The sequence below is a fragment of the Vanessa tameamea genome, chromosome 26, assembly GCF_037043105.1.
Source record: "Vanessa tameamea isolate UH-Manoa-2023 chromosome 26, ilVanTame1 primary haplotype, whole genome shotgun sequence".
Classification (NCBI taxonomy): domain Eukaryota; kingdom Metazoa; phylum Arthropoda; class Insecta; order Lepidoptera; family Nymphalidae; genus Vanessa; species Vanessa tameamea.
In genome coordinates, this window is record NC_087334.1 from 4,815,396 (window position 1) to 4,841,625 (window position 26,230).

Consider the following 26,230-nt stretch of genomic DNA (forward strand, 5'->3'; position numbering starts at 1 on the left):
TTTTAAATCATCAAAATGAAATTAGGATGAAATTAAATAAAATCTATTTTATTTTATCACCTCCATAATAATGAGCAATGATTCTCTCCAGAAGTTCTCACCGACCTTTAGTAGTGAGAAATGTTGGGGTTATTGCTGCTTATTATGTTTAAGAGCTTAATTAATTTGAAGAGTTAATAGAAAACATAGTAGGAAACTTCATAATTCGTCATCGATTTAAAATAGTATGTATGGTATGTAAATATATATAGGAATCACACTCCCAAGCAAGTGCGTGAAGAATCATTTAATTTCATTATCAGGCATTGAATAGATCGATTTAGCTGATTGGAAATCTGGTCGTAACTACGACAGGTGCAATTCTATCGACACATCGGTTAAAATAATTAGGTTACGGTCGCGATTAATGTTAGCAGTCAAACCAGTTCGTCTGTTGGACGCGCTGCATTTACAGTCCAAGCTCTTCGGGTCTAGTTCTAAAGAGAGATCGAAGAACTCGCCCTTATTACCAAAGGGAATTTCTGGTGAAGATACCAGACCTCCATTGGTCATCATGTCCCAATCCTCACCCCCTATCATCTTTTTCAGATAGTATACTGTTTAATCTTTGTTTTTCGAATCATGTAAAATGTATTTTAAATTTAGAAAATAAATTGTTAAATACAATCGTATTTACGTCAGATGCTTAAATGCATTATAAACGGCATTAATTTATTGCCATTCGAGCGAGACAGATGTCAATCAGAGGTAGTTTAACTGCCTTTACCTAAATAAATAGCCGTTTTGTCCCACAATTGCCTTATATCTCGAAAGCACATCAGATGCAGGTTGCAATAGGATTGTCTTCCATCTCATTCTAGCAAATCGTATTTGAATATATTGAAGAGAGAGACGCTATTATTTTGCAATTCATGGATAAAATCAAATGTTAACGCATTACTGGGCGGTGAATGTAGACGAGTACAGTTGAAGCCATTTTAAGGTGTACATTAATTCATGTACTTGAAATAAACAAGCTTTAACAAATCCGAATACAGATGATGTTTTAGTTGTGATTTTTAATTAAAAATAAATATACGCTATATATAATAAATATAAAATTGACAGATAGAAACGTCATAAATATCTGTCATAGATAAAATGTCATCGAAATGTCATTGACATTACGATGTAGGTACTTCGTAGTATACCATTTCATTTTGAATATCATAAACATATTTGCAAAATAATTATAATTGTTCCTTTGAAGCATCAAAATTTATTAATATCTCAATTTTAATATATTAGATATTGAAGAATATTATTTAAGAAAATTAAAAACTTTTTTGCTATTCCTTTTTTAACCACGTTACGTTGAGATGGTCACTGGACCATGGATTCTAATCACTGGGTTAGAATACGTGAATCTTAACCGATGATTGCGAATTCAAGCACCACTGAATTATCAAGTGCTTATTTTATCCTTATAATGGGACCGAGTTCTAATTTTCAACCCACAGAGATAAAAGTTATTAAGATTTAAAATAGGAAATCATTATAATAGCAACAGCAAACCTGTTTAACTATCTATGTATATAACTATAATATTGTGCAAATCATTTTATAGACATTCCATTATAGTTTATTCAGTTTCATAAAATTGATGTTATTATTTAAATATTGAATAACTTTTATTTGTAGGGTGGAACATTTCTCACAACAGGATCCAATTAATCTCGTCGTCAATGTTTCAAAACATATCGAGGCAATCTGTATGAGCCGGAAGTAAGTATGCCAGGTGTTACACCAACCCACACGTGAACGTGTTAGAATAAGCTCTAACTTTCTTCTGTTCAAAATGAGAGCTCTTAACCAAAAGAACGTCTTTCACGTATTTTAATCTATATAGTATTACTGATCGTATTTGTATTTTATACTGATTCCTATATAAGGCATTTTCGGTTTAAGGTATATTTAGATGCTAGTGAAATAATTAAGATATTGTTCCACTTAATTAAATTAGACAATTTAATTAATGTCGTATCTGTTATGGATGTCGGTCTCACTTTGAAGTCTGTTTATTGTCTTATAATGAAAGCGTACAAAGAATTTGTAACCGTAGAAATGGTATTCAATAAATTTAAAAGGTATGATTTTACAACTTGAATTAAAAGAATTCCCTCTGACGTAGCAGCTGACGTTTTTACTTCCATTGCAACAGAGGTTTGATATCACTTTTAGTATAATACCTGTCCAAAACATACGTTAATCAATGAATCAGTAATTCTTATAAAGTGTATAAGCGTTAACGTGAACTTGAAAAAAAAATTGAAAATATTGTCCGAAATTTATGAATCATTTTCAATAAAAAGAGGTGAATTAATTTATCTGTTATGAGTTACTAGCACGTTCTGAATTCGTATCAGTATACCGAAGGACTTTATCTCGTACTGTATAACCGATGATATACAAAAATCGATCGAATCGAAAATCGATTTTTCACTCGTTGTGCTAATGCAAGTCGCACCACAAGTGAAAATTTAAATATCTAGTAACGTACTAGGTAGTGCTTTGTGCAAGTCCATCTGGGGAGGTGTCACCCACTCAACATATATTCTACCTCCAAGCAGCAATAGTATGTGTTCCGGTTTCGAGGGTGATTGAACCAGTAACTACAGGTAAAAGTTACATATAGATGTCCGAAAATCCACAACAGCGCGATTTTTAAGAGATTTTCTGCCTCGCACAACCACTCTGTGGAACCAGCTTTCGCCGGTGGTAATCACTTTCCATCAGGTGAGCCTCCTGCTCGTTTGCCCTCTATAACATAAAAAACAAAACATTTCAGTTCCCAAGGTTGGTGACGCTTTGGCGATATATGGAATAGTTAGTTTTAGCGCCATAGGCAGTCATGATCCCTTACCATCAGGTGGCCCATTTGCCTGTGCACCTACCTATGTTAAAAAAAATATATTACTAAAACTATTGCTACGAATTACAAAGTGTAAAATGCATTTATAACCATTTTTATAACTATAAATCGCTTAAATTGATATGTTATTCATTTTGATAATAATAAAAAAATATCCTAATATTTTTTGTATGTAATTTTTACATGTTGACTGAAAAGAATTGCCTTTTTAAGCAATAAAACCTTTTTACAATTTATTTCTGTATTTCCATTAAGTTCTCGTATTGCATTGTAGAAAAAAATAAATTTGTATTGTAATGTAATAATATTAAATAGGACAGTTAACGCTCCGTAGAGTGAAAAAGGGTTATTGATATAAACAATGCAGGGGAATTGATATACATTAATTAAGAGAGCTTAAAAAAGCAGGTTCAAATCCAGGTACTTAAGAAATTTTCATGTGGTTAGTTTGTGGATCAACTCGTGTTCAACGGTGAAGGAAATCAAATCTAGGAAACTGACATATGTCAAATAATTTGCTTAACATAAGTATACACTCAAATGAATTCACATAAAATACATACAATATTGATTATGTAATAATAATAGTTCATTGACCCCGGATAAACCGAGCCTAGATTTTCAGAATACTCAGAAATTCTATACTTACGAAATATCAGTAGTTCCTTTCACTTGCGTGTGACCAAGAGGCTGACCTGCAGGCCATCCTAACTTACATAATGGATAAGTTAAGATAAGCTCTTGATTATATCTTAATAATACTACCCAAGCGCTCCGACTTCACACGGGCACAGCAGTGTGTAATAAAAATACACATTCGGTGTTATAAGATATACAAATGTTTGGGCAAATTTCGGCAACTCGAAGACTATGTCTCTGTGTTTAAATACGGTAAAGTCTCATACTTTCATAAGATGGTGTTATTATACAGCCAGACTCATTATACGGCAAGAAGCGGTCAAGAATAATTAAATCATATTTTAGCGTAACATTCTTATAAAGCGCTATATATAAAACACTTTATAGCAATGTTATGAAATAAAACATGAAATGTCTTTAAATATGCATAACATTAATACTGTGACCTTAGAAATGGTTTTCTGTTTTGAATATTTAAAATCTGTACAACACGGTCGAATCGAGAAACGCCATGTTAGAATTTTGATTTTTTTTTCTGATTATTATGGTAAATTAGAAATAATTAAAAATCGTGACCATTGTTGTATTTATTTATATATTTAAATACCAATTCTGCAGTCTGTTTTCTTTTATTTTAATTTTAATTGTGTAATACTTAAAAATACTTCTAACGTTTAAATTACTTGATATTTTATTATTCGTATAGAAAATGTTGCCACATAAAAATAATGATCAGAATTAGCGAGTCAATTATTCACCTAATTATAAATTATTCAATGAAATTGTTTTGCAATATTGATTAACATTGAATGCTTCATATGCAATTCATTGTTTTGATTCTCTTTTATCTTTATAATCGTTTTATTGTTTCAAAATAAATGCTTGTTTTAATGCCAGTGACAGATATACCATTAATACAGATAGAATATAGAATTACGAATTATTTGAAACGATCCCTAGACAGTGTTCTTTTTTTAAAATTATGAAGTAATTTAATGTCAACAGTTGTTTGTGGAAATGACATGTAGTTTACTTTTTTTATTATGATTGAAATAATGTATTTCATATAGAGAAGCGAATAGTCTGGCTTCGAAAAGGTACAATTTATTATTAAAGAAATTGGGAAGTGCGCTTTGCAAGAACATTTTGAGTAGGTTGGTTTTTATGACGTTTGTTTATTTACTAGATAGGGCTTTCTGTGCAAGCCCGTCTGGTTAGATTAGATCAACTTTTGTGTGTTCTGGTTTGATGGTTGAGTGAGCCAGTGTAACATATCTCCCAGTGTCGGTGTACTTTGCCGATGTAAGGAATGGTTAATATATTTTACAGCGACAGATACACCATTTGCCCGTCCGCATGTATTTAAAAATAATATATATTTATGTATGTCATAAATGAGAAATATAGCTAATATAAAAAAGGTTGAGTCGTAATTTTATTGCAAATCATAGGCTAACATTTGTCAACAGCTTACAGATTAAAATTGGAGTAAAGTGAATTCTAAAGGTCATAATTTTTAACAAGCTTAACTTAACAGCTATCCGATCAAATATTTCGCAGCGAACGAACGAAGATTTTTTTTTGTTTTACACTTATTTTGGAAACGATTTACGTACGTAGGAACGGTTGTGGTTGCAGTGTACTAAAAAATCTATTCTAAATGTCACTAAACTATTTATTTTAATAAGGATTAATAATTAAAAATCGCTTCGTAAATAATCTTTAGTTTTTGACTAATGTGTAGGAGATCGAAATAGTTATACTGAGTGTACCTTAGAAGAGATATGCTATTATTAATTCTGTCGGCCTTTTTAAAGAGCTACAATTGTTTGGTACATTGTTTTGATGTTTTACCTAAGGTTCAGCCAGTGCCTGCCATGTAAGCATACGAATACATGTTTTTGAATAAATCAATCAGAAAATTTATACAAAATATTTACAAATTATATATTTAAACACATCTATTATATAGCTCTTTATATTAATGAAAATCGTATTAAAATACGATGAGTGTTTTAGAAATAATAAGATAGACGGATATACATACAGAAACGGAAAACGAATTTGTTTTATACCATACATATATACAAGTAAGAATTTTAAATACGACTCGTAGTTCGACATTAAATTTTTATTAGTTTTTTTATTAGTTAAACATCTATTTTGTTCAATGGCAAAACTAAAAACCATTAAACTAAAAAATGAAATACTTTTATTTTAAGCGTGCAAAACATAAATAAATATATTTTCATACTGTAAATTTTGGAATCGAGTCGAAATATATACATTATAGTATAATAGCCATCAAGTCCTTATTTCACGAAGGAGTTTGTATTTATTGGTAAGACAGTAAGCTACTGTGTGCCTCTGACAATTCTAATCTTACGTTGCTTGTACACAAGATTTATACTTTCAACACTAGTTTAAAGTGCAGGCAGTTATTCTATGAAATGTACCGCCATTACATATTCGCCAATCAATAACGATTGATACTTTTAAGAAACATTTAAGACTTGTATTTATGACTAAACTTGTATTTTATAACACTGTTCAATAAAATAGTTATTTTATTTGTGTTATATTTACTACTGGCTGTTCCCCGCAGCTTTGCTCGCGTGGAAGTTGAATATATTTACAGAATAACTTAAAATATTACGTTAATTGAAGAACTCTTTATATACAACATTGGTGTGTACTTCACCCATTAGGGTAGAATATGCAGAAACGCTTAAATACGTATCTTCTCATTTTTAATCAGCATCCCAAAAATAAAGTTTCATTTTTATAACTCTTATTTCATATTCTAACTTTAATAATTTACGCTCGGCTATGAGGAATCAGTCAGTCAGGACATGTTATTTTATAAATATAGATATGTATAGATATATATCTATTACAAATGCATACATAAATGTTTGTGTACACGTACAACAGATTAAATATGTATATGAATATACTAATTCGTATATCCGTTTGAGATGATATTACTATAATATTTCGAGCACACTATTAAAGTTGGTTCGTATATGTGTTCTTTTGTGAAGTAGAATTTTTTGCTATTCCTGCCTCCTAGATAGTGTTGGTGCATCAAGATATCTACTGTCTATCTAATTTTGGTAACTTCATATAAATATTTATTTATTTTCACAATTAAAGCATAAGCATGTTTGTTATTTTTCAGATTTTTTATATTATTACAGCATCATATAGTTACAATTGCGCGGTGAGCCAGTCTCGTCGTCTCCTATTTACGAACGTTTGTTTTCGATTTGATTAAATTACAGCAAATATTTAATGATGAACATCGGCCGGAGTACTTGAATCGACATTTTACAAAACTATTTTAAATATATCTACCGATTGGGAATATAGATTCTACCGAGAATATCCGGCAAGAAACTCAAAACTTACTCTTTTCTAACATTTGAGATACATTATGTTAGTTGAATACAATTATAAAGTCGAGCCGAGATGGCCCAGTAGTAAGATCGCATACATCTTAACCGATGATTGCAGGTTTTATTTTTGGTTTATTTTTTCCAGGCAAGCACCACTTAATTTTCACGTGCTTAATTAGTGTTTATAAATAATGGTGAAGGAAACATCGTGAGGAAACGAATCTCTGCCATATGTGAATCCACCAATCCGCAATGGCAGCAGCGTGCAGCAGCGTGCAGCGTGGTGGAATATGCTCCTAACTCCTCAAAGGGAGAGGAGGCCTTAGCCCAGCAGTGAAGATTTAAAGGCTGTACATGTTGTATGTTGTATATATATATTATATCCTGTCTGAAGGTCAACAAGTATTAGCTCCAAGATTTTCAGTCATTTAAATAATCTGAATGAATGAAAACAAATGATTGAATCGGCAAAGTTATCTGCTGTTTTTTTTAAATTAAATTAATCCAAATTAAATGTAGTTAGATTATCCTTGGTAACATTACATATAAAATAATTATTAATATTACCAATTATTTTCTGGATTTCATTGGTAGGAACATAAAACCCTCTGTCACCTTAAACATATAAATGATTTTTTTAATGTCAAATAGTAACGATCTCATTCAAATTATATAAACATACAAGTAATAAATATGAAAACTCTGTGCTTCTATCGAGGTATGTGAATATGGAAATGTGCTAATTATAAATTTGCATTTGTTACTGGTAGGTTTGCCCCGGGTGAGCATGTGTAGAATACATTTTTTATTGCACTCTTCAATATAGAGCCGAAGCCCTAAGCTTTTTAGATACTAATATATTTTTTTATTTAATTCTGATTCTTGTTTGTTATGATCATGGGTCCTTGGTGAACATTGACTTGACTTGACTTTGATAGGCTGAAACACTGTGGTAATATTAATAGTAGCAGAGGGCGACTCAGTATGCAAACATTTACAAGTAAATTTATTCGATAAAGAATCAAATGTTTCCAAGTTAGCGACTCAAGGAGATTGTCATGTCATACTTTTTTTTACTGTTATGAAGTTTTCTATAGATTAGAAATTTCTATTCGTAGTTGTTCTATGTCCGTTTCATACATTAATTTATTATTTTGTATTTTACATTTTCATTTACATACCTTATCAATCAAATGTGACCGGTATTTCTCATTTCGTTAACGTATTTATATTTTTGATGATTTTGATTTTTATTAATAAATTTATTCCATTTTAAGTATTTTTTTCACCTTATTATGTGAATTCATATGGATATAATTAATTTTAGGCATGAGAACCGAACTCATTACACAACCTTTCGGTCGCGTCACATTATGGGATCGTTTCTATTTGTTTTAATTCTATTGCTGACTTTTGATCATCAATAAGAATCATTTCCAGTTCTGAAATGCGAATCAAAGCTTTTTCATGTTCATCAGTACATTCCTTAAATGAGGTCACAATCTCAAGATAGTCCCGCTGGGTAGCTCAAGAGATACTAGCCAACTGCGCGAGGCACATTAAGTGCGCAAGTGTGCGCAAACATTAATGCACTCTTTATTCCCTCACCAATGACTGCAGGCTCTACGTACTTACCGAGGCTTGACAATGTAAACACTGCCAATATACAGACTTTGGGCTGCTACGGAAAATTATGACAGAAAAACCAATCCTCCTATTAATGGCCCAATACACGGTTTGAATTCAGGACCTCGGAGTCTAGCACTGTCACAGCTAGTAACTAGACCAACGTGGCGAATTTTTGTTAAATCATATGCAAAATTCTTGGTATTATATATTTATAATTATTTTTCAGTAATTCTATCAAATAGAACGTTAACTGAAAAAGGAGTTTAAATATCGAGCCTTATAGTTTTTCGAAGAAGCTTAGATTCATACTTTCTCCGCTACGAAGTGTACAGAAGTTAATTTAAAAAACAATATCTACATTTTTTGTTTTTTATTATCATAATCAAACAAGGAATAAAATGAAAATATATTATATTTATAAAAATAATTATAAATAGTTCCTATTGTTTTACAATCAAATTTTTTTTTTTTTTATTTGCACGTTAGATGTAACGAAACGGAACTGACGGACTTAAATTATTCTATCTGAGAGGACGCTTTCCTGTCGTCTGTCAATTCCTCATCAACAGATATTGGTCAAAAAATGGTACCCTCGCATTTAAAAAGAAATGCACCTTAAAATAAAAGTATCCCGTGTCCTCTCCATCAATATCGGGTCTGCGGTTTAGTCGTGAAAGCGTAACAAACAGACAAACAAAACGAGCTACTTTCATATATACGATATTATTATGGAATAAACTTTTCGCTATGAGTAATTATTGTAATGTTAACATAACATAACGTTAATGCTGTAACGGTTGTCATTTAATTTCGCCAACGATTAATTATTATTTTTTTATTGATATTAAGTTAGCAGACTGGCAGTTTAGTCACCTGTGCAAGTAAGTGGTTACTTTAAACATTGGCACCGTAATAAATAACAATAATCTCTTAAATCGACGACCGCCGTGGTCGAGTAGTGTGTACACCGGTTTTCATGGGTACGCCACTCCGAGGTCCCCGGTTCGATTCCCGGCCGAATCGATGTAGAAAGAGTTCATTAGTTTTCTATGTTGTCTTGGGTCTGGGTGTTTGTGGTACCGTCGTTACTTCTGATTTTCCATAACACAAGTGCTTTAGCTACTTACATTGGGATCACAGTAACGTATGTAATGTTGTCCAATATTTATTTATTTAAATCGTCTATGGGAACATCGATGATTTAAGTCTATAGTTACCAAGGCTCACGCACCCTTCAAACCGGAACACGACAATATCAAGTAAAACTATGTTGCGGTAGAATAAATAATGAGCGTGGTTTCTACCCAGACAGGATTTTAGCTAGTATATTGTAACCAAATTTGAATATAAGGTATAATCTTAAAAAAAATTGAGGAGAAATTCTCCCTTTTGAGGATAAGGTTTTGAGTTAATTCCATTACGCAGCTACAATGTGGATACAGATATTACATTACATTAACAGCCTTTAAATTTCTCACTGCTGGGCAAAGGCCTCCTCTCCCTTTTGAGGATAAGGTTTGGATCTAATTCCACCACGCAGCTACATTGTGGATTAGTGAATACACATGAGGCCGAATTTAATCGAAACTAGATGCAGGTTTCCTTCCGATGATCCCTATCCGGTTATCACAAGTTAAGTTATAAAAACTAAAGGCATATTATTCGATACAAGATTATATACTTAGATGATAAAAAAGCGTGGAGTTAATGCTTGTTGACTTTCATGCAGGATATATTACATACATATATGATTGTATTTAACTAACATGACTGTATTTTTAGATGTTGAAAAATAATAACTACTGAGTTTTTTGCTGGTTCTTCTCGGTAGAATCTACATTCCGAACCGGTGGTAGATTTACTTAATATAGTTTGTTAAATGTCGATTCAAAAGTGCTTGTAAAAAGCCTACTTGCATAAAGTATATTTTGATTTTGATTTTGAATAAAATAAAACTTAAAAATTCAGTGGTGCTGGCTTTGAACGTTAGTATCATCGATTCAGATTCACATGCAAATCACGGTGTGATCTGGGCGCGGCACTTTAGTAGATAATGTATTATAATTAGATCAACAGAATCAAAATATTACAGTAATTTCAACTAAAATATGGTCGATATAAAATCATGTACAGACACGGCTCAATCTTGTTTCAAAATATGTTTTTGGCGGCGGCTTTTCAATGATCGTAATTAACGTTAATCGCCGAACATCAGGTATAACTTACTTTAAACACAGAACGAAACAACGGCACGGGACTCGTAAATCAATAGGTCTTAGGTCAGAAAGTGTTAAGCTTAGCGTTTATATAATTAACTGTGTAGTAAAATGTTTTTAGAACAGACATATCTTATTTGAATTTAAGTTAACACTCCTTTATTATAATAACGGCTGAGGTATAACAAAGCAACATGTATATTCTCGCAAACATATATATTGATACGATGAAATAATTATTAAAAAAAAATTAAAGAAACAATTTTTATCAGATAGCTGTCTTCACAATGTTGTCCAATTATTTATTGTTGTTGTTGTTGTTTTGTTGTTGTTGTCAGCTGTGCATTGTTAAAAATAAACACAAATGGAGTACATAATAATTTCGTGATTGACCGGATTTGAATCCTCAATCTTTAGTTGACGTTTGCCATTGGGCCATCTCGGTTGTATACGTCGTACGTGTTACTTGCAAACTTTATTGAGAGGAATAGCATGGATATTTTATAGGATTTGTGCAGTAATGTTTTGTTCTTGTGCAGTCCAACGTACGGGAATATAAATTGCACTGAGATTTATACTTTTATTTATTTATATAACATTGATCTAAATATATTTATCTTTATTTTAGAACGTTACTATTGATTTTGAAATATCAGTTTGAATATTTAACAATTACTTATTTTAAGTAACGAAATATTCATAGAATCTTGCGTTCTAGGTGATGAAAATGATTCCTAACATGTTAAAAAAAAGCTGTATATATATTTTATACGTATATGTATAAATTTTAGTGTTTTTTTCTTCAATTTTAGGGGAAGAACCGGATAATGTCAGATTTTTTCCATTATAATTCTTGCGATGGCCATCTTCGGCAAGAATCGGAGAGGCTGTGGAATCGATTTGAATAGATCCCGTCCCCTTCCGCGCTGTGCTCCGCTCTTGGCTCGGTGGCCATCCCTGGTTGCCTCCTCTACAGATTCTTCTGGAACAGGTCGCGAGAACCCGTAATTTCATAACCAAATGATTATATTTTTCTTCAACCCTGAGCACGAAATTAATTATAGATACAAATTAAGCACACAGTTCCTACGTGGAATTAAACGCGCGATCTTCGGTTAAGTGAAACTTAACCCTGTTCTAGCCACTAGGATATCACGGCATTCTTTGTAAGGAGTATGATACCGGACGTGATGATGATGGAGAGGAGAGAAGAGAGGAGGGAGGATGATGGAGGAGTATATGCCTATATTGTGCGCCATGTTACCCATTTAGCCATCGTTTTAGTAGTAGTAGAATATTGCTCTCGTATTGTAACTAAAGTTTACAGTAACTTGAGTTATTCCTGTATGTATATGGTACATATCTAGACGCACTTGGACATACACGAGTACCATAAATCTGACATTTAAGGTCATAATTTAAGATGGCCACGGTGAAATATTTATTCCCTTCTACAATCAAATAAGTTTGAATGAATTTCAATAACTAGTTTTCAGTCCGTAAACAGAGAAATTCAACGAACGAGAAATACTCTCCTCATCGATACGATTCAAAGCCTTATAAGTAATAATTAATAACAGTAAATAAACTAATGAAGATATTATGATTTCAAAATATACAATACCAAAATTAAATTAGAAAGAGCCGACAATTATTTAGTCTTTAAACGGCGCACGCGTATTCAAGCGAATCTAATCTGACATTACCCGTATATGGAGTCTCTATGGAGAGCTGGTCTGCAAATGGACTTCTAATGTCGTTGGATTTTGATGCTGTTTCGTGACGTTCATAATATTGTCTATAGGGGTTCCGTTATAATTTATTTATTACAGAATTAACAAAAGTTAAGATTTTTTTAATGTCATAGATATGCGGACTGGCAGATAGGTCACCTGATGGTAAATGGTCACCACCACCCATAGACATATTAACCATTTCTTACATCACCTAAAGCTATGATGCTATGTCCCTTGTGCACGCACTGGCTAATTGGTGAAATAATCTGTGCCCTCTTGGCACAAATAAAAGCCAAACCAAAAAAAAAAATCTAAATCGTTTATGGTATTCAATGTAGATTCATTAAATATGGCGTTTTGAATGTCACTGAAGTTGTGATCGGATTTTCGTGGTAGTATTACAATGGATATAAAGTGGAACAGTGCTATATTTTAAATAAATATATTTAAAATCAGAAAATGTTAGTAGTGCATAATATAGCAGAGCTATTAGTTAGTCGCAGGGAATACATATGTATGTCTAAGGTTTGTTTATTGTATCTCCTCCTGTCTTTGGTAATTAACTTTTTGTTTTTTTTTTTTTTTATTATTGTCCAATACATTATAGTAATTTACACATTTCTTTTTTGTTTTTTTTGCACGTTGTGTACCACGAAAACCTCACGGGTTTATCTGGGTACAGAGAGCGATTTTATTTCTTAAGTTATTTTATGTAAAAAATATTTTTTAAAGCGTGATTTAGTTTTCGTGGTACTTATATACAACTCCTGCAATTCCATTCAAACTATATGTTTGTAATAATTACATAAAAAAGGTGCTTAAAACAGTTGTTCAACGATAACTATTTAAAATTGACGAAATATATTTTTTGAGATAAGTCATTATCTTGACTAGGTATAATAAACATAATATAAATTTATAATTCTTTTGGAACAATTTTTTTTTTGTGAATGTTATATTCGATCTTTTTAAACACCATGTATAGGGATGATGGCTTTCTGTATATGGCGTACAATGCTGCAGATAAGTTGCACTATCATTTGTATCCTAATAAATAATTCGGATCGGGATGCCTCTGTTGGGTCTGACATAAATGGTAACGTTTTAACGCCGAGACCGATAACTATGCGATTAGATTTTAAATGATTAACTTAATTATTTTAAACCATAGACTTGTTACCTTTTAGAAATGGCTGTTCTTAAATTGTAATAGCGTAGAGTATCGAATAAAATAGAGAGTGTATTTGTGTTGTGCGTACAAACTTGTACTCTATCTTATATGTGGGTATATCCTGCATAGTTACCAAGGTTCCTTTGAGAATAGCCGTCGTGGACATAATTTGTGGGAAGGATATCATCACTGATATTGTATTAAGCGAAAATTTGTGCTTTACATTCAATTTAATCATTTATCGTGACTTAAGATTGCTCAAAAGAATCTACTCGAATAAGGAATATTTCGATTCTGATTTAAGTGGACGTTTTGTTTCGTTTCAGCTATCTTGAGAAGGTCTTTACCTTATAATAAAATTGACTTTGTTATGATTTGTATTTAAAATATAACAAATATCATATAGTATAGGTTCAATGTATCTTACACAGTAAATATGTATACATTTCGGTGCTCGCGAATCCAGTAAAGTTTTATGTTGAAATGCAAAGCATGTGCAATTTATAAGCAATATGTTTTCCGCCATTTTGATAGATTTTGACAAATGCCAGCCAAATTTAATGTGGCGGATTAACCGTTCTAAGTAAGGTTGGCACGTGACATTGACGAAATAATTTGTGGTATGCTGGCACAATTAAATGCCATAAAAAACTGTAAGGCTTACATACAAATAAGTAAACAACCTAATGCTGCGGTTATACAACGCTAAATGTTGCTGCCACGAGTTGAGTACGCGGTCGTCGCGCGGCCGCAGTATGAAGCTTACTGAATGGAACAATCGAGGGCGGTTTAACTCGTGCAGCGAACGCGTGCGTTTTGAGAGCAATTAAAAATTGTTGTATTGTCAATAGAATTCACTTTTGACATTAGAGCAAGCGTGAACGCGGCGACGAACGCCGACCAAGCGCATGTCGCGCGAAATGTTCGCGTTGTGTAACTGCAGCTTAATGTTTATTCACTTTTAAAGTGTAATAATTCTTAAGAAACATTTTTATTTTTTATTTTATTTATACCGTTTTGAATTACCTTTGTACGAATGAGTCACATTAAAAAAGGCTTATTATAATTTACTATCGAAGTGTTGGAAATCGCGTGATGGAAATGAAAGCTATAATAAATGATTACACGCAATTACAGGTCTCGATGTATAAATCATATTAAAATCACTAGTTTTTACAATGTTGCATAATATGACATGCATTATCGTTGGAAATTCGAAATGTTGAACGTTTATTTAAACAGTGAAGTTAGCGTTTTTAAATTTGATATTATAATCCCTATTAAATTATTTTCATTTGACTCAAATGGAAATTTTAGAAAAATAATTGATAATACGTTTCGGTACAGTATTGGAAAAATTTAACGTAACATTTTGGAAAACATAGTCTTTTATGAAAGAAAAACGAATGGTTAATCGATTGAATTGACATTTATGTCAAATGGAATAAACTCAAAATAAATTTATTTTTTGATTTAGATGCACAGAGTATTAGTTTTAGAGCGAAATAGCATCCATTGAAAGATTATCTTGAATTGGGTAGTTTGTGACTAACGAATACTGGAATTATTGTACAATATATGTATGTATATATGTATATACATATATATATTTTTTATTGTGTCATATATCTTTAGGTGGTAAGGTTTTGTGAAAGCTCGTCTGGGCAGGTACCACCCACTCATCAGATATTTTACTGCAAAATAGCAGTAGTCAGATGAGTGAGCCAGTGTAATTACAGGCAGAAGGGATATAACACTTTAGTTCTCAATGGTGGAGGCTCATTGAATGGTTAATATTTCTTACAGCGCCATTGTCTATGGACGATGGTGACCACTTACCATCAGGTGGCTCATTTAATCGTCTGCCAAAATATATCATCAAAAAAAAATATATAACTAAATTATACAATCAAACTCTTCCTCTTTACAATAATATTGAAAGTAATGATCACAATTGCTGTGTGATTTATCGCATGACGCGCAAATTCAAATACTGATCGGCCCTGTTATCGGGTTACAGGAATATAATTATTAAAACATTAAAAAAACCTCATCCGCAGGAAGTCGGGGCGGACAGTAAGTGTAGATTTAATTCGTTTCACAATACAAATAATAAATGAATATTTATAATATAATAACTTTTTGATATATAGCTTGGCCATAACACGAACGGACTATCTATCTGCTACGGAACAAGTTGCGGACCTAATAAATATTGTATGGTTATGCAGAAATGATAATCGTTTACCTGCTATGTTTAATGGATTTGATTCGGTCTAGATTAAATACTTAACCAGTTATACAGATACAAGTTGAGTTATTGTAAAGCGATTAGAACATACACGGCTTCTGGTGTTTAACTTGGATTTATTTGGTGGTGTGCTAGCTTGGTTTGGTCTTGTAATAGATTAGCTCTTTGGTTACGTGGAATACGACAAATAACAAATAGATATACTGTACATACATATGTATTAGTTTTATTTTTAGTATATATTCTTTGAACGCGTTAATTCAAGTATTAATATCTGTGATATTTGAATGTGTTTGTAAATAAAAAAAGTTAAAATATGTATGTCAAAATAAAAATACTTACATTAATAAATATTTTTACTTTATAAATTATTAATATGGTATATGGTATAACATATGTATTATAAATAATATTATGGATCTGTTCACTTACGAGTCTCTCCAAATATAATCTAATTTGGTTTGTTTTTGCGGTTTTTATTCTTACATTAATATTCTCACGCACACTTTGATACGACAGCGTGACACGACTACTTCTATTTGGTGGCAGGGCTTTGTGCAAGCCCTTCTGGGTAGGTACAACTCACTCATCAGATATTCTACCGCTAAACAGCAATACTTAGTATTGTTGTGCGCCGGCTTAAAGGGCGAGTAAGCCAGTGTAACTATAGGCACAAAGGACATGACCTCTTAGTTCCTAAGGTTGGTGGAGCATTGGTGTATTGTAAGGAATGGTTATTATTTCTTACAGCGTCAATGTCTATGGGCGGTGATGACCACTTACCATTGTGTCACGTTTGTCCGTCCGCCTACCTATTACATTAAAAAAAAATCGAGCATCACTCATACAGTGCTAGCTTAACGTGGAGGGGCGCGCCTTCGGAGCTGAAAAGATCTATAACATTCAATGTTTTGTGCGTATAATTACATAGTATAAAACAAAGTCACTTACCGCTGTCCGTCTCTATATATGCTTAGATATTTAAACTTACATAACGGATTTTGATGCGGTTTTTTTTAAAAGATAGATTGTTTCAAGAGGAAGGTTATTATGTATAATAAATGCACAATATAGCAGAGAAACGCCGATAAATTCAGAGGTTTCTGAAGTGATGTAAATAAAAACATTTTTTGCGCTTACATTGCAAACGCTGGCTGAACCCTACGAGATAGATCAAGTGGTAGCTATTATGGTATAAATGAATAAAAACGAACCCAAGCAAATATAAGGGTGACGAGAACGGACAATTAAGTTACGAGTATAGTAATTTTTTTTATTATAGATTTTTTAATGTATAATAAAATTAATTATGAATAAATCAATAGGAGAGCTAAGCTAGTCACAGTTAGATCAAACGATTACCATGAAATCCGAGTGAACTAGTTAGTTGTAAGCTATTAAATCTCCCGACATCGTCCGTCCTGATACAACCTTTCGATCTAAGCTGATGGCTATCCTAGATAGTGCCTTGTAGGGACGATAATAATGAGCGTCCAGTTTAAATTATATATTAAAATCTTAAGTATTGTTACTATTTAATAAAATATTTGCTTAACAGTTTACAATTCTATTTAATATAGACAGACATATACTAATGAAAATTATCATTATATTTATTGAATCGTATAGACGAATTAAGGAAGCATTGAGCTAATTTTTATGTAAATTGGGGTTCACTGGATGTTTTATCCTTTTGAGCTCACGAAAACGAATTGTGGAATATTTAGGGCTTATGAATAAATGATATTTTTTTTTTCTCAGATTCTATTTTGACGTATGACATGCCGTTTCGTATAGGTTTATATCGTACGTGCAGAATGTTTTAAGTACGGCTAATCTAACTAAATATTCTATTTGTGTTCAGTGAGTGTGTATGTGAAAACTTAGTCGTAGCGTAATAGTGTCTCCACGAATAAGTTTCCACTGAGATATTGAAAATACACAATAATTTATATAAGCTTTTGAGACGAGAAAATATCGGTGTGTGTAATACGCACACATGCATAAATGTGTTCACTCGATGTCGTACTAAGTGTCATTCTTTTTTTAGAACGTTTATAGCTATCGGTCTATGAGTGAATGAAAAATTGAGAATACTTGAGGTTCATTATAATGAAGTCGGTTCACCCATCGGTTTAATAACATCGCCTGATTTACAGGTTTATAGCATCGTTTAACCAGTTCGTCAAAATAATTTGCATAGTTGTCTCAGATTTTGCAATTACTTTTATTTTTTTTAGTCTTATTATATATTTTTTATTTTTTTTATCTGTGCGTCGTTTAAGTCAGGGGTCATTGATATGTTCTTATTAAAAAAAAATTGAATCTTTGTCATCTATGCGATCCTAAATAATTAATTTAAACGGGAATATACTTTGGGGTGTTTTATGTAAGACAGTTGAGGCTCTGGCTTATAAATGAGTATTTTTTGTGTTTGTTTTTCAATATAATTGTTTCACGTAGACACTTATTGTATCTGAGCGAAGTTGCTATGGTTTTCATAATATATGTCACCATTGTCCATATAACGCCAATGCGTCACCAACATTGGTAACTAAAATATTATGACCCTTGTGCCAGTTACACTGTCTCACTCACCCTTCAAACCGGAACACCAAAATATTGAGTACTATTTTTTGGCGGTAGAATATCTGATGAGTGAATGGTACCTACCCAGACGGGCTTGTACCAAGCCCTACCACCAAGTACTTGACAGGGTGTGAACCTGCTATCTTCTGTTAAGATCCACTGGACCATTTAAGAATGCCAATCAAATACCCGACTCTTAGCACAATTATATATTAACTTTATCAAATAATTTAAATCAGTTCACGATCTTTAATATCGGATTAATGAACGCTAAAAGGTTTTTTAATATAAATAAATTGATCATAAACATGCTTCATTTCACAATTGCCTTTCATTAAAATATAACCTCATCGAAACTAATGGCGAGTCACACTGGCGGTTTCTGTAAAGCTATATTCTATAATTAATTTATTTTTTCATGTCGACAATATTATATTAAACAAACCACCAAACAATAATTTTGCGTGATTTCTGAGTCACGGGCGACGATGCCAAAACCCCAATAAATCTTTAGCGGCCTAACCCTTAATTCGAACCTAGCACTTCGAGATATGCATCCTTATAAATTAATTACAAGAGCAGTGAAGTATATATGAGATTCCTACCCAAAATGACGAAATGTTTTTAGAAATTTACTGAGTAATTTAAGTAGGTACATTTTTCTATGAATACTGTTGGCCTTTGAGTGCAATTTAAATTTATAAAGTTATAATTATAAAAATGAACGGCGTACATATGCAATTGTAAAAGTGGAACTAAGTGTGTCAGGAACGACGCAATACAAATATCGAATACGACCTTGAAATTGTCTAATTGCAACCACAGCAGTTTGACTTCAATAATACTAAAATATTCAAATTGTAATTGAAATAACTTAAAGCCACGAAGTAATAACAGACATAAATCACTAATGTGCGGTTAGCCTTACGAAACGAAACACCAATTAGGTCTCTCAGATTACCTATTACCTAATAAGTAATAACCGTTTAATGAGTTCGCAATAAACATGGTATCGGGATCCGCTTCTTGCAACGAATCAAACGCACCGCCTTATCTGCGCAATATTGCTTAGATATAAAGCGCCTGTTCATGACACGTCCAATATGTGTATGTAGGTTATGTTGTAATTTTGAATTTTGAAATCTAACTTAAATGATCTATAACTTTTTTTTTAATAAGCCAAGATGGCAAAGGTCTAATGTTTAACATTTAAAATCCGAGCAAGCATCGCTGTGTATTCCCGATTGATTTCATTATATCTATAATTCATCTCGTGATCGACAGAGAACGAAAATAATCGTAGGTAAATCTGCATATGTCGGATTTAATTTTTGCCATACGTATTTACGATAACTTGCAGTAGATTGAGATCATGGAAGAAGTTGTAAGCCGTAGTTAATTTAAGAACTTTGAACGAATTTATACAAAGATATTTCTATTAATATTTATATAATCTGTGGGATAATTATGCTCTTCTATACTTTTTATATAAACAATATAAAAAAGCATACAATAATTAAAAGAAAACTGAAATTTTAATCTCAGTTAACTGGAACAATTATTTAATAAATTATTAAATATGTATGCCTGTTTATTGTGTACGTTCACACGCCGGATTTTAAATCTAATTGTTGTCGTTCAGTGTATTCTACAAACGCAATAATAATCAGAAGCGTAATTGAATCTGTTAAATTACTAAGATGAAATAAATTTTTGTGAGGAATAGTCGGAGTTGGTTCGGAATACAATCGGGAACGTATTTTACCGTTATAAGTTAGTAGAATTAGCCCATTTATCTGATTAATTGGAGACTTTGTACAGTTATTGTTGATACGAAGATATTCATAGGTGCTATTTTTCCAAATAACCAGCAAAAATTACAGAGGCACTACAATATATGCTGGGTATTATAGATTGGCGTTAATTTTAATCTGAGCAGTAATGCTGTATATAAATGATTACTTTTATTTTTAATATTATATTTAATTTTAAGGAATTACAAAAATTACTGTTTTCGCTATCATTTAAACGAACATCTTGTGGACGACCGTTATAGTCCAAGGGTTGTACCGTTAAACTATTAAAAATAGTTTTAAATTAAATAAATATATATAATAAAAAAGTCGTATAGTGAATGGTAAACTACACTGTCTCGCGGGACGGCATCAAGGGGCCACATTCCGTCCCGGAACAAACTTGGCCAGGTCGTACCGCTACCTAATAATAAAATATTGCATCAAAGACAAACGGGATAGACGAACCAATAGAATGTTATTGGAGGTTTGAACGAAGATTGTATATTGGTTTCTCGGATATTTTAAGTTTAAAATTTTAAAATAAGGCCAAGGAACAAATATTACGTGTGCCATATTTTATTTATTAATAAATAAAAATCAATTTTAATATATTTGTTCTCTATTCGTTCCTGAACTATTCATTCGATTGTGATGTAGTGCTCTACGAAAACTTACCGAAAATTCCTATTCGAGCGTGTATTGTCTGAATATGATATGCGCCTTTGCCTATAAAAATAATAGCGTTTATAGGATACGTGTATGAAATTGGCGTAACACCGTCAGTCGGTTGTCAACTTTCACGAGTGAGATACGAGGTGAATTCTTATAGAATCGCACTATTGTTCTCGCTACGGCAGTAAAGAGGTCTTATCCAAAATAAAATAAGATTGTTTTCTTTGAACGTTCGATATACGTTTTATTACCTTTACTCTATGGGATGTAGAAAATTTAATAAACTTAAATATTTTTTTGCCAATATACTCACTTGAATTCTAATTTTGAATTTTGTTTATTAAATTTATTAAGATGAATGGTGTCGTGTCATAGGCTTATATATGTCAATTGCTATAAACATCACGCACAGATAAGCATATTTACAAAACACATTTTAAAAAATACGTCATATCAAAATTATGTATTTAAGTTTGGTACGTTTCGATTTAGTTGTCTTATGAATTCTTTTCTTTATGTCGATTTTACATTTAGTTAGAAGAAGAAAGTTTTCAGTGCAGAGCACTAGTTGATTTAGTGAAACATACTTTTATCGAATGAAACTTTTTGGACGCTATAGTCTAAGAGCGAGATCAATTTGGTGTATGAGGGTTCTGTACAAAATTCTCGACAACGAAACGATATTTAATTAATTCTGATAATTGACTTTCATAACATGTCATCGATTTCATCTTAAATTTGAGTGCCACATTTTTATAGGCACGCATGCAACGTTTGAGTAAAACGCTTTCGATCTAAAGAGGTTGTAATGCGTCTTACATCCAGAGGTTAAATTTAAGTGCGTCGAGTATTGAATTGTACGAGTTTTATTTACATGCCAACTATAATTCTATTCTTCTAATCTTATACTGTTTATATTATTGCCAAAGATTACACTTCATCGTTCTAAATAAAATGTTTCAAACTCTCTCATCCATCAGCTAAGTTCTCATGCGCAGGTGCGTACTTTCAAATAAAACAACCCAAGAGCATATCTCGGATGATTTGCTGTTAGCCGTTTAAGGGTTATTTATAAAACCTTCATTACAAACCAAATCGCAGCTGTAAACTATAGAACGTGACTTTCCGTCTCGCTCGAATGTTTCCTATCTCTTTCGTATCTTTAAGATCGATTAAAAGGTAATATCATTTTTTTTAAATGAAATACACATTTACAGTTAGTTTTAATGGAGTTTTATTGATCGAATTTCAAAAGGAAATGAAGTAATTCACGTCTCGTTGATCATTAAAAACTCTTAAAAGTGAGAGTTTTTGACGTTTCATATCCAAATGTAGACTGTGGAATGTTCGGTGTTGGTAAATTTTGGTCAATACGGTTAATCTCAAGAAGTAGTCAGTCGCAATGAGATATAGTGCACAATTGTGTGCACAATCATAATTATGCTCTATATTTACTTGGTGGTAGGGCTTTGTGCAAGCCCGTCTAGGTAAATACCTCCCACACATCAGATATTCTACCGCCAAATAGCAGTACTTAATGAGCCAGTTTCCAAGGTTGGTGGCGCATTTACGATGTAACGAATGGGCAATATTTATTACAGCGCCATTGAAATATATTATTACTTATGATATTTATGGCAATTATCAAAAAAACAAAAGGAACACCGGAGGACTTGCTGACCTTTGAGGAAGGAGTAGGCCCTATTCTTAAAGGATTCCAAGTCATTTCGACTTAAAAAAACTGCATTTGACAGTTGATTCCACAAAGTGATTACACGAGGCAGATAATGCCTCAAAAATTGTACTGTTGGCAATTTCGATACATCGAAGAGGCGCGGAACACGCGAATAGGTTTCAGAAGAGACTTTCTCAATAACGAAAGGCATCGCTTACGAAGAAACCAGTACATAATTAATGTATTTCTTAAGTTTAGTTTCAGTCCTATTTGCTGTTAAATTAAATAAATAAATAATTCCTATCCTAGAGGGGGAACCCCCGGAGACCCTTAGTACGGGGCAACCTAGTTTGTGCTCCTGCCTCCCACACACAATTGTACTTATTTTTAACGCGCATAAAATATATAAACTGTAATTTCTGTGGAAGAGAATAAATAAATTTATTATTATTATTATATACAAAACGATGATATATTTTAAAATGAAACAGATTATATTTCGTAAGCACCACTCAATAAACAACTAACAAATTTCACCGAAGCGAAAAATTGAAGCGTAAAAAAAAAACTACTGATTGAATAATGTCGGCTATCATGCATACGAGTATTTTTGGTTTGCCGATACCGGACCGGTATAAATTCGAAACTTTATCACAATGCCGGGAATTCAATAAGACGGCTATAAATTGGCGTATCAAAAGATACGTATACGCGAACTTGAATTATGCTATGCGAAATTAAACCTGGGACCCAAATACGAACGTTGACAGCACATGATAAGAATTAATTCGTAATTTAAGATCGTACTTTATGGATGTACAAATTTATTGAAGATTTTAAACCGACGATATGGATTAGATATTGGTTGTTAATTTACATCTTACTAGCGACCCGCCCCGACTTCCCACGGGTGCAATGCTGCCACTAAATATACTACAGAATGTCTTACAACGTTCACGGCTTTTCAGTTGTTAGACAATACAAGCCACTAGTTTCCTGCGTTTTAAATCTGTAACATCTTCGAAAATATTCATTCAAATTACTTGCTGTAAAGGGCCATATTGATCTATATTAAATGCACAATGTATTTAAGGAACTCAATTGGATAAGGATTAATTCTGTATTGCTTAAAATCGCTTTGAAAATATAAATGTCGTTATTTCTTTTTGAAGACGTTTTTAAGGTGTACAATACTGTAGAACATTATTTTGGTTTATCTCGTAGGGTTCAGCCAGCGTTTGCAATGTAAGCGCAAAAAATGTGTTTATTTACGACATAACTTTAGAAACCTCTAAAGTTACCGATGTTTTTCTAATATATTGCATGTATTATATATATAAACCTTCGTCTTGAATCAATCTATCTATTGAAAAAACCCGCATCAAAATACATTGTTAAATTTTAAAGATCTAAGCATACGTAGGGAAAGACAGCGATAAGCGACTTTGTTTTATACTATGTAATGAAGACGCAATTTTCACTTTTCATGTTAATAATTTAAAATCACAAATTAAAATGGCGGTCATAAGTGAAATGTGTTACTTAATAACGAGAGCCGAGATGGCCCAGTGGTTAGAACGCGTGCATCTTAACCGATGATTGCGGGTTCAAACCCTGGCAAACACCACTGAATTTTCATGTGCTTAATTTGTGTTTATAATTAATCTCGTGCTGCGCGGTGAAGGAAAACGTCGTGAGGAAACCTGCATGTGTCTAAGTTCAACGAAATTCTGCCACATGTGTATTCCACCAACCCGCATTGGAGCAGCGTGGTGGAATATGCTCCAAAGCTTCTCCTCAAAGGGAGAGGAGGCCTTAGCCCAGCAGTGGGAGATCGCTGTAGCGATAAGGCCGCCTCTTGTGCATCTTTCTTAAACGTGACTAAACTATGTGTTTACTGGTGTACATTAAAGAGTATTTTGATTTTTGATTTGATTTAAATTATTGTTATGATAGCTATTTGAAATCGCATGTAGTCTTTACGTAGAGTAAATAGCCTAAAAAAGGACTGGTGACAGGAGGACTGGTTAATTTTTGGTCCAGAGATTTGCGATTCAACGAGGAAATACTGCTAGCAATATTTAATGTTTTTTTATGCTATAGATGCAAGAAGCTCACTTAATGGAAAGTGACTACCACCGCCCATTGACGTCCGCAACATCTTGGGGTTTGCAGGTGCGTTGCCGGCTTTTAAAAAATAAATAAACTCTTTTCTTGAAGGTTCCCAAGTTTAGAAGTTCAATGTAAACTAGGTATGTTGTTATATAAATGGTTTAGATAAAAAAAGTGTTATTAAGATCTTCAATGGCTGCCCGCGGTACACTTCTCGAATTGATAGGGTTATATCAATATTGGACATCTCTCAAATATGGCGGGTTACTTGTATATTTCCATGAATCAATTAAATTTACCTACTCTGAAATGGACCTCATAATTATAGTAATATCTCGTTTAAGCAAATTGTATTGGAAATATCCGTTACGATAAATAGTTTCCAAGCGAATATATGGCCTTTCTGATTCAATAGACGGACTTAACCTATAAGTTTAACGTATGTATAGATCTCAGACTCCGACGTAGCTCAAGTCGGCAACTTGTTACAGTATTGGCTTAATTAGTTAAATTTCTCTACCATATCCAGTTCCGTTTTTGACTTAAGCTTAGCTAAATAATTAATCTGTCTATAAATATATATATATATATCTATATATTCGAAACAGTAACAGGACTTCGTCTGTTCCTGGAATTATCTCGAAATAAAAGTTACTTGAATTTGTTTTGAGATTCGAACATATTTTCAAACCAAGAAAATTTAGCTAATATTATAAATGGTCACGGTCTCTCATGGATAAACGATTGAACCATATTTGATGAAACTTAGTATGAAGCAAGCTTGAACAAGGATGGACGTACTTTTTATGCCTAACGACCAAACCCTAACTCGCGAGCGAAACCGCATGCGACACTAGTAGAAAATATGTAATCTTTTTTTAAAATATTAAACTAGTTACAGCCTATGTCCTTCCTTGGGATTCAAGTTTGCCTCATACAAAAAATCAATAAGAACATAATAGGGTTTGAATAAATATCCTTCACAAAAAGTCAGATAAGCGTATAAGGTTTTACCAATAAATGTTATTTAGGTCGTGTGCGGTCAAGCAATGCTGTCTTCTTCTTTCGAATGACAAATCTATCATGACAAAAGGAGATAAAACATTGTTTAATAAAATACCCTCTAAACAAACCGCTACATAATTTAGGCCGATACTATTTTTGTTATTTACGTATATTTATATATATTACTTCAGATAAGTAGACGGGCTGACGAACGGGTCACCTGATGATAATTCAGCACTGCCCGTAGACATTGGAACTGTAAAAAATGTTCATCATTTCTCATACCAACAATGCGCCACCAACCTTGGAAACTAAGATGTTATGTCCCTTGTGCCTGTAGATACACTTGCTCACCCTTCAAACGGAACAAAAAAATACTAAGTATTGCTGTATTGCTGTATCGCGGTATAATATGTGTGGTACGTGGTAT

General features: G+C 32.6%; 1 protein-coding gene across 1 annotated transcript in view; it reads right to left on the bottom strand.

Moving 5' to 3' along the window:
- Positions 1 to 345: 345 nt before the first annotated feature.
- LOC135194176 (uncharacterized) overlaps positions 346 to 26,230 on the bottom strand; it is an 89,135-nt gene continuing 63,250 nt past the window's right edge. Inside the window, exon 3 of the mRNA XM_064219190.1 lies at positions 346 to 579. Within this exon, the coding sequence (XP_064075260.1) occupies positions 346 to 579 (234 nt within the window). The remainder of the gene's footprint in view (positions 580 to 26,230) is intronic.